Below are 16,445 nucleotides of genomic sequence, written 5' to 3'. Positions count from 1 at the left end.
CACACCTTCAAATTAGTGGATTTGGCTATTTTAACCACACTCGTTGCTAACCGGTGTATAAAATCGAGCACACAGCCATGCAATCTCCATAGACAAAAATTGGCAGTAGAATGGCCCATACGGAAGAGCTCCGTGACTTTCAATGAAGCACTGTACTAGGATGCCACCTTTTCAACAAGTCAGTTTGTCAGATTTCTGCCCTGCTCGAGCTGCCCTTGACAACTGCAAATTCTGTTGTGGAGTGGAAATGTCTAGGAGCAACAACTGCTCAGCCGAGAAGTAGTAGGCCACACAAGCCCACAGAACGGGTCCGGCGAGTGCTAAAGTGTGTAAAAAATAGTCTGTCCTCGGTTGGAAAGAGATGTTCAAGCATGTAGTGTATATTGGTGAAGTGAAACGGAACATATCACTTTGGATTCCAGGCTTCCAATTGGCTCATTCATCCCCCCCTCTTCTTCCCCAGATATTTGCTGTAAATGAGAATGTGGTATCGGTCAACTTACCTGGTAAAAGGGTTAAATAAAAATCGAAAGTCTAACTTAATACCTATTACTGTTTATGGAGCTTTTCTAGTGACCAGTAGAGTTTGAACTTTTTTTTGGCACGTGAAAGATCCTTCCTTTGCACTATATTGGAAAAAATACATTAACGCTCTTAACCCTTTATTTTTTTAATCAATAGTTGGATAGGTCATTGGTAGGTCTAGTTTTAAAATGTTCTTGCGCCATGAAAAGTACTGATGTTATTGGATATATTTAACATGCGTAAATGATAGCAAGGTTGAGGCTTTTTCCTTAGAAATGGCATTATTGAATACCCATTGTAAGACTGGCAGACATTGTGCCAGACAACATATTTGAATTCTTTGTTGTTGTACATGTGATTTGTTGGTCTAAATTGGGCAAATTATCTCAGACCTACATTTGAATCAGATATTTCTATTGTGTTACTCGAATCAATTGAGTGACAAATGAAAACTGCCCTGCCTATTTTGGGATCTCCTAGGCTCCAATTACTATGAAAAGTATATGAATTGATCAATACGCATCACATCCCAATGGGAGATTAATTTAATAGTTATGTGTTACTGCTCAGATACCCAAATGGTTGTGAGATTAGTTTACTTTTCCTTCTCGGTTGAACCAACAATAGATCTATATGTAGTATCAGAATTGCACTATCCTCAGCAGCCTTTGCATGTGGACTCTTGTCAAATCAAATTTTATTTGTCACATACACATGGTTAGCAGATGTTCATGCGAGTGTAGCGAAATGCTTGTGCCTGTACTGTGTGCCCCCCCCCCCCTCTTCTTTTTGCATCTTGTTAATGTGTCCCATCAGTCAGCAGTGTTGGATTGCATTAGATGCCCTGTGACTTCCTTTTTAATGATCAATTCATCTTAATTACCAGTAATTGTGGTATCAAAACTAGGAAAATGTCAATGTGGATTTAGTGAATGATTAACTGCTTAATACTGTTTACTCTGTACTGTGTGGATTATACTTCAAAATTCAGCTGTAGGAACTCTTATGTAAGCTGATGAGACAGGCCAGTTAACTCGTTGCTTATTCAATCTATTAAAAGTCTGCATTATGCGACAGTAGGTTTATGATTTCAAAATGGCCAAAGAGGAGAACAACTTCTTACTCATTTAAGTATGATGAAATGACTTGTTGTGCACTACAAGTGTCCTATTCATGCCTTTTGTGTATTTTATTGTTGTGAAATTACAATGCCAGCACAAACTGAAAGTTTTACGATCTGCATATTTTGTTTTTTCTTATTAAAATATCTTTAAATTAGACTTTTCCCTATCAAACAAATTGTGACTGTCTTTGGCTTTTGGCACTGCATCACCTAAGAGAGATCCCTCAAATCAAATGTATTTATATAGCCCTTCGTACATCAGCTGATATCTCAGCGCTGTACAGAAACCCAGCCTAAAACCCCAAACAGCAAGCAATGCAAGTGTAGAAGCATGGTGGCTAGGAAAAACTCCCTAAAAAGGCCAAAACCTAGAGAGGAACCAGGCTATGAGGGGTGGCCAGTCCTCTTCTGGCTGTGCCGGGTGGAGATTATAACAGAACATGGCCAAGATGTTCAAATGTTCATAAATGACCAGCATGGTCAAATAATAATCACAGTAGTTGTCGAGGGTGCAACAAGTCAGCACCTCAGGAGTAAATGTCAGTTGACTTTTCATAGCCGATCATTAAGGCATTAGTCAAGTGTGAATGGCAATTCTACTTCCACATTTCTTTGGGATAGCCTTTTGTACTATACGTTAAAGTATGGGGTCAGACATTTTAAGGATATCAAATCAAAGTTTGTCATGTGCGCCGAATACAACCGGTGTAGACCTTACAGTGAAATGCTTACTTACAGACTCTAACCAACAGTGAAAAAAATGTATTAGGTGAACAATAGGTAAGTAAAGAAATAGAAACAGTAAAAAAGACAACAGTAGAGAGGCTATATACAGGAACCGGTTAGTCGGGCTGATTTGAGGAAGTATGTACATGTAGATATGGTTAAAGTGACTGCATATGATAAACAGAGAGTAGCAGCAACGTAGAAGAGGGGTTGGGGGGGCACACAATGCAAATAGTCCGGGTAGCCATTTGATTACCTGTCCAGGAGTCTTGTGGCTTGGGGGTAAAAACTGTTGAGAAGCCTTTATGTCCTAGACTTGGCACTCCGGTACCACTTGCCATGCAGTAGTAGAGAGAACAGTCTGTGCCTGGGGTCTTTGACAATTTGTAGGGCCTTCCTCTGACACGGCCTGGTGTAGAGGTCCTGAATGGCAGGTAGTTTAGCCCCAGTGATGTACTGGGCCATATGCACTACCCACTGTAGTGCCTTGCGGTCGCAGTGACGCAACCAGGATGCTCTCGATGTTGCAGCTGTAGAACCTTTTGAGGATCTGAGGACCCATGCCAAATCTTTTTAGTTTCCTGAGGGGGACTAGGCTTTGTCATGCCCTCTTCACGACTGTCTTGGTGTGTTTGGACCATTCTAGTTTGTTGGTGATGTGGACAGTAGCTAAATATACTTAACAAAAATATAAATGCAACGTGTAAAGTATTGGTCCCATGTTTCATGAGCTGAAATAAAATCTGACATTTTACATATGCATGCACAAAAGGTGTATTTCTCTTAAATGTTGTGCACACATTAGTTTACATGCTTGTTAGCAAGCATTTCTCCTTTGCCAAGATAATCCATCCACCTGACAAGAAGCTGATTAAACAGCATGATCATTACACAGGTGCACATTGGGTTGGGGACAATAAAAGGCCACTCTAAAATATGCAGATGTCTCAAGTTTTGAGGGAGCCTGCAATTGGCATGCTGACTGCAAGAATGTCCAACAGAGCTGTTGCCAGATAATTTAATGTTAATTTCTCTACCATAAACTGCCTCCAATGTCATTTTAGATAATTATGCAGTATGTCCAACTGGTCTCAACCGCAGACCAAGTCTGAAGCGCGCCAGCCCAGGACCTACACATCTGGCTTCTTCACCTGCTGGATCAACTGGGACCAGCCACCTGGGCAGCTGATGAAAAGGATGAGTATTTATGTCTGTAATAATGCTCCTTTCTGGGGAAAAACGCATTCTGATTAGCCATACATTATTTTTCATGGGGATCTACTCTTGTGAATGGTGATTTTCATGGAAGGAACCGTGTTTCCTATTGGTTGGACTTGATTTACGTATTACATTTTGATTCGTCACCGGTGTCCGGGAAAAATGGCGTCTGAAGAACAGTGCTCGGTACCACTTCGATGGCGGTCGATATCGCTAACCCACATAGAGTTCCCTGCTGGTAAGTGTATTTAAGCGTTAATATTCGCTTACATTCGTCTGATAGATGCTTGACGATTTGGTAATCTGCAAGAGATCTTGGGATGATTTGCAACTGACTGGGCACGACCGACGGGAACTGCCAAATAGTGAGACCTGGAAAAAGCGTATACACAGCTCCGAACATGAACTGCCAAATTGTGACAGTTCCGCATGCGCAGTTGACCATAATGCCAAGCTAACTAGCTCGAGCTTTCATTGCTACATTGACGTGTTGCATTTAAAAATGGTCATGTACAACCCATGCCCATAATGAAATGTATTCGTTAGAATATATCTTTGTTTGCCACTTGACTACTGGCCCCGTATAGCCAACTCGTTTTGACTGTGAGACCGTAAGGTAGTTAGCTAGTTGAAATACACTGAGTGTAGTTGGCCAGCTAACGTTATGCCTTCCAAGCCTCAAACATTTACAAAACATTTGTGGATCGTGTTACATTTATCACGCAAATTGATCATGTGTAATACATTGTACGAACATCTTCACGTTAGCTGGTTTAGATAACTTGCCAACTACCCAGTACACCAACCATCACCCATTTTTAATGGAACGTGGGTAACGATTAAAAAAGTATCATACAATTTAGCTAACTACCTTTATGGTGTTTGAATATGAACCCAAATGAGTTACATTGATACTAACTTCTGCTTGATGCTAACTACAGATTGTAACACCTGAAATAGTTTACCATGTCTTTTTGGTATCCATTACTGGAGAGTTACAGGTGTGGTACTGTTTAGTGTAGCACAGAATTTTCCACCAACCGTAAAGATGTGCTATGCAGAAATCGCTCCACCATTTCCTGGTTGCAAAAATGTTATTTGCCTAATTTCCGTTTGTGACAAATCAAGCAAGGACATTGAATCATTGTTCCATCTAAACCGCTGTGACGTATATTTTCCATTAACGAATATATTGTATTTTCAGTCCTTTGAAGTTGGTGTACAAAACAGGAAGCATAGAAATGCCTCAAATAGAACATATCTACTGCAACTTAGACTTGCTTTCTATGAGAATGACAGATCTAACATATTTCTATGTGAATTTGGTCAGGTTGCCCAAAAACATACACCATTTAGTCGACTCGCCGATTGTTTGGTCGAAAGGCTGTTGGTTGACTGAGATTTCTTTAGTTGAGCAGTTGCATTTTATTTTTTTCCATGATGCACAAAACACCTACCTGTCTGATTCACACATGTCTCAGACTAATCCATTGCGGATGGCACAGTCAATCACTCGAAGACATGTGATACTGATTGTATATGGTTATATTATGTAAAGATAATGGTGCAACACTAATACATCCGATTATTATTTTTTAATAATTTTATAATACGTTTTCTCCCGCGTTGGATATGGTCGCTGTCCTCTGTACTGAAACAATCTAGGGTGCGCAGTAGAATTGGCGCCTTTCACTATGTTGCTATGTGCATAATAGCAAAATTAACCTGCATATTGAGAGCAGCAGAGGCAATTAAACAGCCATTGCCTTAAACCCTATTCGGAAGGGATTCGTTTTACTGGGGTTGGTCGGGTAATTAATGTAATTATGTGCACAAGCACAAAACACATTTGTAATTTGAGTCCCGTCCGAATCTGCCATGTCAGTAATTTGTGCAGAGTAACAATTCCAGCCAGAATAACCTGTTTTTTGGCGAACTCCAAGGTCCTCTGATAACTCTACTCGCGTGCGAATCGACATCCATGTGTTTTGAGAGAAATGTCTGCGTTTGACAGGTGTTAATCATGGTTTGAGCAAGAAAACAATAACTGATTCGATACATTTAATGAAGTGCTACGCATAGCCTATATGAAGGGCCTACATGTATCAACTTTCACAGTTAATTATTTTGTTAAAATGTTGTGTTCGTATGAATTTTATATATTGACAAATGCATTAGTAAAAAATATTGTGCCTATTTAATAAAAGCCTTGCTGTTAATAGATTCCCAAGCAGCGTACAACTGGCCTAAACGTTTAGAAATTATACATTCACTTGCGCATACAGCCTTAAAACACATCTCAAGTGCACTGTTTAGCTCACATCTGAAGGCTGGTGGCCATTTAGTATGTCGACTACGGATTGCTAAAAAATCCTAATGATTATGATCATACTTGCTCAATTCAAATATTATGGCGACACGAACCAAAGATGGTTTAGAAACGTGGGAACCAAGCTCTATTTATAAGTGTAGCCCTGTTATCGCCTGGACTTATTCCCGTGTATGAAAAAAAAACTCCAGGCATCGGTCATAATGGTCAATTTATTTGTAGGGAAAAAAAGTTTGGAAAAAACGAATCCAGTCCGAATCATCCTCTGGAATAAGACATTCTGGGGTAATAATTACATAACCAACGTCCTCTAGTAATACTAGTCACGTGCAAATAGGGCTTACTCTAATTGTCTAAGAAAATTGAGAGAACAAAGTCCAAAGTAGTGAGGTCTATAATCAATAGCCTAACTGTTAAATGTACGTGGCTTTATAATTCATCCATATACACTACCGTTCAAAACGTTTGGGGCCACTTAGAAATGGCCTTGTTTTTGAAAGAAAAGCAAGTTGTTTTTGTCCATTTTAAAATAACATCGAATTGATCAGAAATACAGTGTAGACATTGTTAATGTTGTAAATAACTATTGTAGCTGGAAATGGCTTTATTTTTAAAATGTTTTTATTTTCCTGTGTTCCAATAGCACTTTGTGTTAGCTAATCCAAGTTGATCATTTTAAAAGGCTAATTGATCATTAGAAAACCCTTTAGCAATTATGTTAGCACAGCTGAAAACTTGTTCTGATTTAAAGTACAATAAAACTGTCCTTCTTTAGACTGGTTGAGTATCTGGAGCATCAGCATTTGTGGGTTCGATTACAGGCTCAAAATGGCCAGAAACAATTAACTTTCTTCTGAAACTCGTCAGTCTATTCTTGTTCTGAGAAATTAAGGCTATTCCATGCGAGAAATTGCCAAGAAACTGAAGATCTCGCACAACGCTGTGTACTACTCCCTTCACAGAACAGTGCAAACTGTCTCTAACCAGAATAGAAAGAGAGAAATACATGAATGTCTTGTTTGAGAAACAGACGCCTCACAAGGCCTCAACTGGCAGCTTCATTAAATAGTACCCGCAACGCTTGCTTCTATGTGCCAAGTTTGTAGCATCATATCCAAGAAGAGTCAAGGCTGTAATTGCTGCTAATGGTGCTTCAACAAAGTACTGAGTAAAGGGTCTGAATATTTCTGCAAATGTGAAATTTAAGTGTTATTTTTATAAACTAGCAAAAATGTCTGGTGTGTAGATTAAGGCTGTAACGCAACACAATTCGGAATAAGTCAAGAAATCTGAATACTTTCCTGAAGGCACTGCCCTGCTGGATGTTCCCCTGAATGTTCACATTTTCCTGCAATGGGATTGTGTTTAAGAATTTCTTGTTGGTTGTTTTCAAAGGTGATCTGACTGGACAAATGTTGGCCTACACCAGCCTGCTGCCCATAGCGATCCTCGTAGGCTTTGTCACCCTCATAGTGTTCAAGCGTGAACTGCACACGGTAAGTAATGTAACCCAGATCCTTGCCCCATACGGAGTTACCCAACTCCCTGCTGGATCACTAAATGAGGACAGGACACGTGTCACACTGACACATGCTAAGCCATACAGTGGCTTGCGAAAGTATTCATCCCCTTTGGCATTTTTCCTATTTTTTTATCTTAACTTGGAATTATAATAGATTTTTGGGGGGTTGTATCATTTGATTTACACAACATGCTTACCACTTTGAAGATGCAAAATATTTTTTATTGTGAAACAAACAAGAAATAAGACAAAAAAAAACTGAACTTGAGCGTGCATAACAAATCAAACCCCCCAAAGTCAATACTTTGTAGAGCCACCTTTTGCAGCAATGACAGCTGCAAGTCTCTTGGGGTATGTCTCTCTTAGCTTGGCACATCTAGCCACTGGGATTTTTGTTCATTCTTCAAGTAAAAACTGCTCCAGCTCCTTCAAGTTGGATGGGTTCCACTGGTGTACAGCAATTTTTAAGTCATACCACAGATTCTCAATTTGAACGACTCTGTCGTTCTGCCCCTGAACAAGGCAGTGTTCCTAGGCCGTCAATGAAATTAAGAATTTGTTCTTAACTGACTTGCCTAGTTAAATAAAGGTAAAATAACTAATTATGTGACTTCTGAAGGTAATTGGTTGCACCAGAACTTATTTAGAGGCTTCATAACAAAGGGGGTGAATATGCATGCACCAGTTTTCTGTTTCTGTTAAAAAAAATTAAACAAGTTATTTTTTTCATTTCACTTCACCCACTTGGGCTATTTTGTGTATGTCAATTGCATGGAATCCAAGAAAAAATCAATTTTAATTTCAGGTTGTAATGCAACAAAATAAGAAAAACGGCAATGGGGGTGAATACTTTTGCAAGGCACTGTACATAAAGAAATGCTTGTGCAAGGTCATATAGATATATATATTGCCCATTAATAGTAAAGATTAGGCTAATGTTGCAAGCTACATTTCTGTAAGAAAATATTTAAAAGCTATATTCATACACATGGTTGACTAAGGCATATGATCACACATAATCCTTTTCCCAATCCTCATCCCTAGATCTCCTCCTTCGGTGGGCTCGTCCTGAACGAAGGTGTGAATTGGCTGCTGAAGCATATTCTACGGGAGCCCCGCCCATGTGAAGGTGAGGAAAGCGACAATTCGCTTACTGTAGTGACCCAGTACATTCGGAACGTATTCAGGCGCCTTGACTTTTTCCACATTTGTTACTTTACAATCTTATTCAAACATTTTTTTTGAAAAGTCGAGGCGTCTGAACTTTCCAAAATATTTTTTTTACATTTTTCTATTTCACCTTTATTTAACCAGGTAAGCTAGTTGAGAACAAGTTCTCATTTACAACTGCGACTGGGCCAAGATAAAGCATAGCAGTGCGACAGAAACACAGAGTTACATGAAATAAACAAGCATACAGTAAACACAATAGAGAAAAAAAAGTCTATATACAGTGTGTGCAAATGGCATGAGGAGGTAAGACAATAAATAGGCCATAGTAGCAAAGTAATTACAATTTAGCAGATTAACACTGGAGTGATAGATGAGCAGATGATGGTGTGTAAGTAGTGATACTGGTGTGCAAAAGAGCAGCAAAGTAAATAAAAACTATATGGGGATGAGGTAGGTAGATTTGGTGGGCTATTTACAGATGGACTATGTACAGCTGCAGTGATCGGTTAGCTGCTCAGATAGCTGATGTTTAATGTTAGTGAGGGAAATGTAAGTCCCCAGCTTCAGCGATTTTTGCAATTCGTTCCAGTCACTAGCAAGAGAGAACTGTAAGGAAAGGCGGTCAAATGAGGTTTTGGCTTTGACCAGTGAGATATACCTGCTTGAGTGCGTGCTACGGGTGGGTGTTGTTATCGTACCCAGTGTGCTGAGATAAGGCGGAGCTTTACCTAGCATAGACTTGTAGATGACCTGGAGCCAGTGGGTCTGGCGACGAATATGTAGCAAGGGCCAGCCAACTAGAGCATACAGGTTGCAGTGGTGGGTGGTATAAGGCGCTTTGGTAACAAAACGGATGGCACTGTGATAGACTGCATCCAATTTGCTGAGTAGAGTATTGGAAGCTATTTTGTAGATGACATCGCCAAAGTCGAGGATCGGTAGGATAGTCAGTTTTACTAGGGTAAGTTTGGCGGCGTGAGTGAAGGATGCTTTGTTGTGAAATAGAAAGCTGATTCTAGATTTGATTTTGGGTTGGAGATGTTTGATATGAGTCGAAGGAGAGTTTACAGTCTAGCCAGATACCTAGGTATTTGTAGTTGTCCACTTATTCTAGGTCAGAACTGTCCAGAGTAGTGATGCTAGCCGGGCGGGCGGGTGTGGGCAGCGAACGGTTGAAAAGCATGCATTTGGTTTTGCTAGCGTTTAAGAGCAGTTGGAGGCCACAGAAGGAGTGTTGTATGTCATTGAAGCTCGTTTGGAGGTTAGTTAACACAGTGTCCAAAGAAGGGCCAGATGTATAAAGAATGGTGTCGTCTGCATAGAGGTGAATCACCCGCAGCAAGAGCGACATCGTTGATATATACAGAGAAAAGAGTCAGCCCGAGAATTGAACTCTGTGGTACCCCCATAGAGACTGCCAGAGGTCCGGACAATAGACCCTCCAATTTGACACACTGAACTCTATCTGCGAAGTTGTTGGTGAACCAGGCAAGGCAGTTATTTGAGAAACCAAGGCTATTGAGTCTGCCAATAAGAATACGGTGATTGACAGAGTCGAAAGCCTTGGCCAGGTCGATGAAGACGGCTGCACATTACTGTCTTTTATCGATGGCGGTTATGATATCGTTTAGTACCTTGTGCGTGGCTGAGGTGCACCCGTGACCAGGAGAAGGTACGGTGAGATTCTAAATGGTCAGTGATCTGTTTATTAACTTGACTTTCAAAGACTTTAGAAAGGCAGGGCAGGATGGATATAGGTCTGTAACAGTTTGGGTCTAGAGTGTCACCCCCTTTGAAGAGGGGGATGACCGCGGCAGCTTTCCAATCTTTAGGGATCTCGGACAAAATGAGAGGTTGAACAGACTGGTAATAGGGGTTGCAACAATGGCGGCAGATAATTTTAGAAAGAGAGGGTCCAGGATTGTCTAGCCCAGCTGATTTGTACGGGTCCAGGTTTTGCAGATCTGCATTTGGGTGAAGGAGAAGCTGGGGAGGCTTGGGCAAGTAGCTGCGAGGGGTGCTGAGCTGTTGGCCGGGGTTGGGGTAGCCAGGAGGAAAGCATGGCCAGCCGTAGAGAAATGCTTATTGAAATTTTCGATTATCATGGATTTATCGATGGTGACCGTGTTGCCTAGCCTCAGTGCAGTGGGCAGCTGGGAGGAGGTGCTCTTGTTCTCCATGGACTTTACAGTGTCCCAAAACTTTTTGGAGTTCGAGCTACAGGATGCAAATTTATGTTTGAAAAGGCTAGCCTTTGCTTTCCTGACTGACGGTGTGTATTGGTTCCTGACTTCCCTGAACAGTTGCATATCGCGGGGACTATTCAATGCTATTGCAGTCCACCACAGGATGTGTTTGTGCTGGTCAAGGGCAGTCAGGTCTGGAGTGAACCAAGTTCTGCATTTTTTGAAAGGGGCATGCTTATTTAAGATGGTGAGGAAATTACTTTTAAAGAACGACCAGGCATCCTCGACTAACGGGATGAGGTCAATATCCTTCCAGGATACCTGGGCCAGATCAATTAGAAAGGCCTGCTCGCAAAAGGGTTTTAGGGAGCGTTTGACAGTGATCAGGGGTGGTCATTTGACCCCGGACCCATAGCGGATGCAGGCAGTGATCGCTGAGGTCCTGATTGAAAACAGCAGAGGTGTATTTGGAGGGCAAGTTGGTCAGGATAATATCTGAGGCGGCAGGGTAGCCTAGTGGTTAGTGTTGGACTAGTAACCGAAAGGTTGCAAGTTCAAATCCCCGAGCTGACAAGGTACAAATCTGTCGTTCTGCCCCTGAACAGGCAGTTAACCCACTGTTCCTAGGCCATCATTGAAAATAAGAATTTGTTCTTAACTGACTTGCCTAGTTAAATAAAATAAAACAATTTTTTATTTTTTTTATTTTTAAATGAGGGTGCCCATGTTTACAGATTTAAGGTTGTAGCTGGTGGTTTCCTTGATAATTTGTGTGAGATTGAGGGCATCTAGCTTAGATTGTAGGACTGCTAGGGTGTTTAGCATATCCCAGTTTAGGTCACCTAACAGAACGAACTCTGAAGATAGATGGGGGGGCCATCAATTCACATATGGTGTCCAGGGCACAGCTGGGAGCTGAGGGGGGTCTATAACAGGCGGCAACAGTGAGAGACTTATTTCTGGAGAGATTCATTTTTAAAATTTGAAGCTCGAACTGTTTGGGCATAGACCTGGAAAGTATGAAAGAACTTTGCAAGCTATCTCCGTGACGACGAAGGGACAGGGACAGATGGCGAAAGAGGTATTTTAGTTGTGGGAATTTTGTTTGCTAGCCGGGAGATGTGCCTGGCTCTGGGCTAGTTTCGGGGCTGGGTCACTCAGTGGCAGCTAGCTAGCTGTGATGATCAATGGTCCAGGGTTTACGGCAGGAGTCTGTCGTTGTAGTGGAGAAAACAGTCCGAGGCTGCCAGGTATTATCCAGGCTAAAAAAACGGCTGGTGCCTGAGCAGAGGGTAAAGGCTGCTAGCAGTGGCTAACAATGACTAAATGGATAGTAACTTAGTTAATTAGCTGGCTACCTTCTGATGAAAGTTTTGGCTATAGGGTCCAAAAAAAAAATAGTGGATCCGTGTCACATTGAGTGAGGCGGGTTCCCGGAAGGTATATTTAATTTAAAAATTGAAAAAATAAATTGGAATATATACGAAAAATACAAAAAGTAAACGAGAGGACAACAAACCACGTCTGCAATGCTACGCCACCTTGGATATGTCTGTACACATACAAATAATGCCAATACAGTGTCTGTCTGTGCATCAAATAAATATACAGTAGGTGTATTGTGTTAATTCTCAGAGTAAAACACTCAACGGACATTATGAAAGCTTAACCAAGTGTATTCTTCCCAGAGGATCAATACAGCTGCATTAGACAAAAAAAAACATTTTCACACAAGCACTGATATTTAACCGTTCCTCATAAGTTGAGTTTCCTCATAAGCCGAGTCTCCTTCTACCCATCTGTACAAACATCATTCTTTACTGCTAGGAAGGACCCTAGTGATACGGCCACCTCCCCATCACTAATCCATGGCTCTCTCCCCTTAACATTCACGCCTGCCACACGTAATCGCTCCCCTACACTCATCACATTCCAAGCTTAGTTGCACACACTATATACCTTCCTCCTATAACCATTCATTTCTGATGTAGACCCTCTACACCTCAGCACTCTCTCAGTAACATGAAGTATATTTCATATTCTCAGAACCCAACAATGGTAACATAAATTACGTCGATTTAACGTAGTAGGTTTTATTAGTTTCTTTCAGTCATAGACCGAATTGTACACCAATTTATAATCTTCACATCAATCATATAATCCCAAACTAGCAAAACACTTCATATGATAGTGGTAATATATACACAAAAATATACAACAATACTATGGGTGGCAGCTTGTTGAAGGCATTTCTAACGGAAGCATCTCTGACATTAACCGTCACGAGTTTGACTAATTTCAGCTTTTGATGGACAAAAATGCCCATAAATATTTGTGATTAATGTCATAGCGTGTGGTTAAACCCTGTTCTTCTGTATCTTTTCCCAGGAGCTCACACAACCCTGACAACAGAGTATGGGATGCCCTCCAGTCATTCCCAGTTCATCTGGTTTTTTGTTGTTTACTTCTTTCTTTTCCTTTATTTAAGGTGAGTTACCATTCTCTCGCAGACTACATTTATTTAAAAGTGGAAAAAATTATGCATTGTAGCCATACATAACATTTGATGTCGGCTGACGCACTTTGCCCCCTGTGTCTAGAATGCATCAAACGAACAACGCTCGGTGTGTGGAGCTGCTGTGGAGACACATACTGTCCATCACCTTGTTGGGCGTGGCCTTATCAGTGTCATACAGCAGGTGAGGGACAAGTCTAATTGATCTGGATTTTAATGTATTTTTAGACCATGACACATTTGTCAATTTGGTCCCAACTCTTAACCATTTAGCACAATTGCACAATTTTTATTTTAAAAATGCTCAATGTACCTTTTCGCAGGGTGTACCTGTTGTACCACACTTGGAGTCAGGTCTTCTATGGGGGAGTGGCCGGTAGCACCATAGGAGTAGTCTGGTTCTTCTTCACACAGGAGGTGCTGACACCGCTATTCCCCAAGATAGCAGCATGGTAAAGAACAGGGACACCTCTCAGGGGGGCACACAGGCTTAGCAAGAAGTGAACCATCAGAGCCTGGCACAGATTTGGGCAGCGTATACTGTAGCTACTGATGTGTTCATCTTGATTATCTGTTGTGTACTTTTCCCTTTCTCAGTGTGTCTCCATTTTTTATTTTGTCCCACCTCTCTCGCCATCCTTGACTGCTGACAGGCCGATATCAGAGTTCTTTCTGGTGCGGGACACAAGCCTGATCCCCAACATCCTTTGGTTTGAGTACACAGTGACCAGGTCAGAGGCGAGGTAAGGGACATATTTTAATAACCACATTTGGTGGGAATCTGTGTGACTCCAAATAGAGTTGATGTTTTTAACCATGTTTACATGTGTAGTAATGATTTGAATGTCTGCTTATCCTCCAGAAACAGACAACGGAAGCTTGGAACAAAGCTTCAGTGATCTCAGCAGTTCCTTGGAGAAATTGAGTAAAGGAACATACACACACACTCTCACTCACTCACTCATTAAAAAACACACTGGAGAATCAATTATCTTCTGGACTGACCTGGTTGAAATGGTATAAAGGCCATCGATTTACAGGTGGACCAAAAGAGTGTCTGGACTCGGCCCGGATTCCACAGCCTTAGCAAGTCCGTCCATATGCCTCTCCTTGTATAGCTTGCCGAAATGCTCCCCCAATGCATGCAAGACTGTGCAAGAGGTATACTATTTAATGATAAATTAATATAAACTCAGCAAAAAAAGAAACATCCTCTCACTGTCAACTGCGTTTATTTTCAGAAAACTTAACTTGTGTAAATATTTGTCTGAACATAACGAGATTCAACAACTGAGACATAAACTGAACAAGTTCCAATGTCATGTGACTAACAAATGGAATGTGTCAAAGGGGGTGTCAAAATCAAAAGTAACAGTCAGTATCTGGTGTGGCCACCTGCTGCATTAAGTACTGAAGTGCATCTCCTCCTCATGGACTGCACCAGATTTGCCAGTTCTTGCTGTGAGATGTTACCCCACTCTTCCACCAAGGCACCTGCATGTTCCTGGACATTTCTGGGTGAGAACGGTCCTAGCCCTCACCCTTCAATCTGATCCAACAGGTCCCAGACGTGCTCAATGGGATTGAGATCCGGGCTTTTCACTGGCCATGGTAGAACACTGACATTCCTGTCTTACAGGAAATCACGCACAGAGCGAGCAGTATGGCTGGTGGCATTGTCATGCTTGAGGGTCATGTCAGGATGAGCCCGCAGGAAGGGTACCACATGAGGGAGGAGGATGTCTTCCCTGTAACGCACAGCGTTAAGATTGCCTGCAATTGCGTGCAGTCCGATGATGCTGTGACACCCCGCTCCAGACCATGACGGACCCTCCACCTCCAAATTGATCCCACTCCAGAGTACAGGCCTCTGTGTAACGCTCATTCCTTCAACCATAAACGAGAATCTGACCATCACCCCTGGGAGACAAAACCACGACTCGTCAGCGACGAGCACTTTTTGCCAGTCCTATCTGGTCCAGCGACGGTGGGTTTGTGCCCATAGGCGACGTTGTTGCCGGTGATGTCTGGTGAGGACCTGCCTTATAACAGGCCTACAAGCCCTCAGTCCAGCCTCTCTCAGCCTATTGAGGACAGTCTGAGCACTGATGGAGGGATTGTGCATTCCTGGTGTAACTCAGGCAGTTGTTGCCATCCTGTACTTGTCCCACAGGTGTGATGTTCGGATGTACCGATCCTGTGCAGGTGTTGTTACACGTGGTCTTCCACAGCGAGGACGATCAGCTGTCCGTCCTGTCTCCCTGTAGCGCTGTCTTAGGCGTCTCACGGTACGGACATTGCAATTTATTGCACTGGCCACATCTGCAGTCCTCATGCCTCCTTGCAGCATGCCTAAGGCATGTTTATGCAGATGAGCAGGCACCCTGGGCATCTTTCTTTTGGTGTTTTAGATAGTAGAGTCAGATAGTAGAGTCAGTATAAAGGCCTCTTTAGTGTCCTAGGTTTTCATAACTGTGACCTTAATTGCCTACCGTCTGTAAGCAGTTAGTGTCTTAACAACGGGTCCACAGATACATGTTCATTAATTGTTTGTGGGAAACAATGTTTAAACCCTTTACAATGAAGATCTGTGAAGTTATTTGGATTTTTACAAATTATCTTTGAAAGACAGGGTCCTGAAAAAGGGACGTTTCTTTTTTTGCTGAGTTTATATTTTAATTGTAAAAGCACATGCGCAGATGGTAACCATGTACTGTAAGAAAAAGATTTTCAGAAAAGCCAAGAAAGAGGGCTCTGTCAAGTACAAATATTGGCTGATGTTAAAACAGCATGAAATTAGTTATTTTTTATATTGCATAATTCTAGGGGGAAACAAGCAAACAGTTTTTTTTTTGGCTCTTGTATTACGAAAAAGAGAATAAAAAATAAAACCTTGTGTAAAACATAATATAAACACATTTGAACTCTGAAAATGTAAGAAAAGGGTGGGGGAGAAAGACCCCTCTGATACCTCTTTCCTGTCTCTGTATGACTGCCAACCCTACGTATTTGTTTCCAAAATTGACTTCCAGGCGTTTAAGCGCTCACATACTGTACAACCTGGGGCTAGTTTACCTGCTGTACAGCAACGAGTTCTGGATTTCTGTTTGTTGGAGATGATCGAGAAG

General features: G+C 41.7%; 1 protein-coding gene across 2 annotated transcripts; it reads left to right on the top strand.

The window, feature by feature from the left end:
• The first annotated feature begins 3,735 nt into the window (after positions 1–3,735).
• Positions 3,736–14,816, top strand: dolpp1 (dolichyldiphosphatase 1). Of its 2 annotated transcripts, none has more exons than XR_002473431.2 (8): positions 3,736–3,830; positions 7,317–7,417; positions 8,488–8,572; positions 13,191–13,290; positions 13,403–13,501; positions 13,641–13,769; positions 13,915–14,060; positions 14,180–14,816. XR_002473431.2 is itself a non-coding variant. In XM_021601889.2 (8 exons), the coding sequence occupies exons 1-8, from the start codon at positions 3,755–3,757 to the stop codon at positions 14,214–14,216; spliced, it is 717 nt and encodes a 238-aa protein (XP_021457564.1). In that variant the 5' UTR covers positions 3,736–3,754; the 3' UTR covers positions 14,217–14,813. The 2 variants fall into 2 exon arrangements, 1 of the variants encoding a protein (XP_021457564.1); XM_021601889.2 differs by having other exon boundaries at positions 13,971–14,060; positions 14,180–14,813.
• The last annotated feature ends 1,629 nt before the right edge of the window (positions 14,817–16,445 follow it).

The sequence above is a fragment of the Oncorhynchus mykiss genome, chromosome 5 (genome assembly GCF_013265735.2).
Source record: "Oncorhynchus mykiss isolate Arlee chromosome 5, USDA_OmykA_1.1, whole genome shotgun sequence".
NCBI classification, from domain to species: domain Eukaryota; kingdom Metazoa; phylum Chordata; class Actinopteri; order Salmoniformes; family Salmonidae; genus Oncorhynchus; species Oncorhynchus mykiss.
The sequence above is the reverse complement of the archived record's forward strand: the minus strand, read 5'-3'. Positions and strand labels throughout refer to the sequence as shown.

Coding starts and splice junctions, on each gene's coding strand:
- dolpp1 (XM_021601889.2), top strand. CDS start 3,755: ATGGCGTCTGAAGAACAGTGCTCGGTACCACTTCGATGGCGGTCGATA. Junction 8,573..13,190: donor GGAGCCCCGCCCATGTGAAG/GTGAGGAAAGCG, acceptor ATCTTTTCCCAG/GAGCTCACACAACCCTGACA. Junction 13,770..13,970: donor TTCCCCAAGATAGCAGCATG/GTAAAGAACAGG, acceptor GACTGCTGACAG/GCCGATATCAGAGTTCTTTC.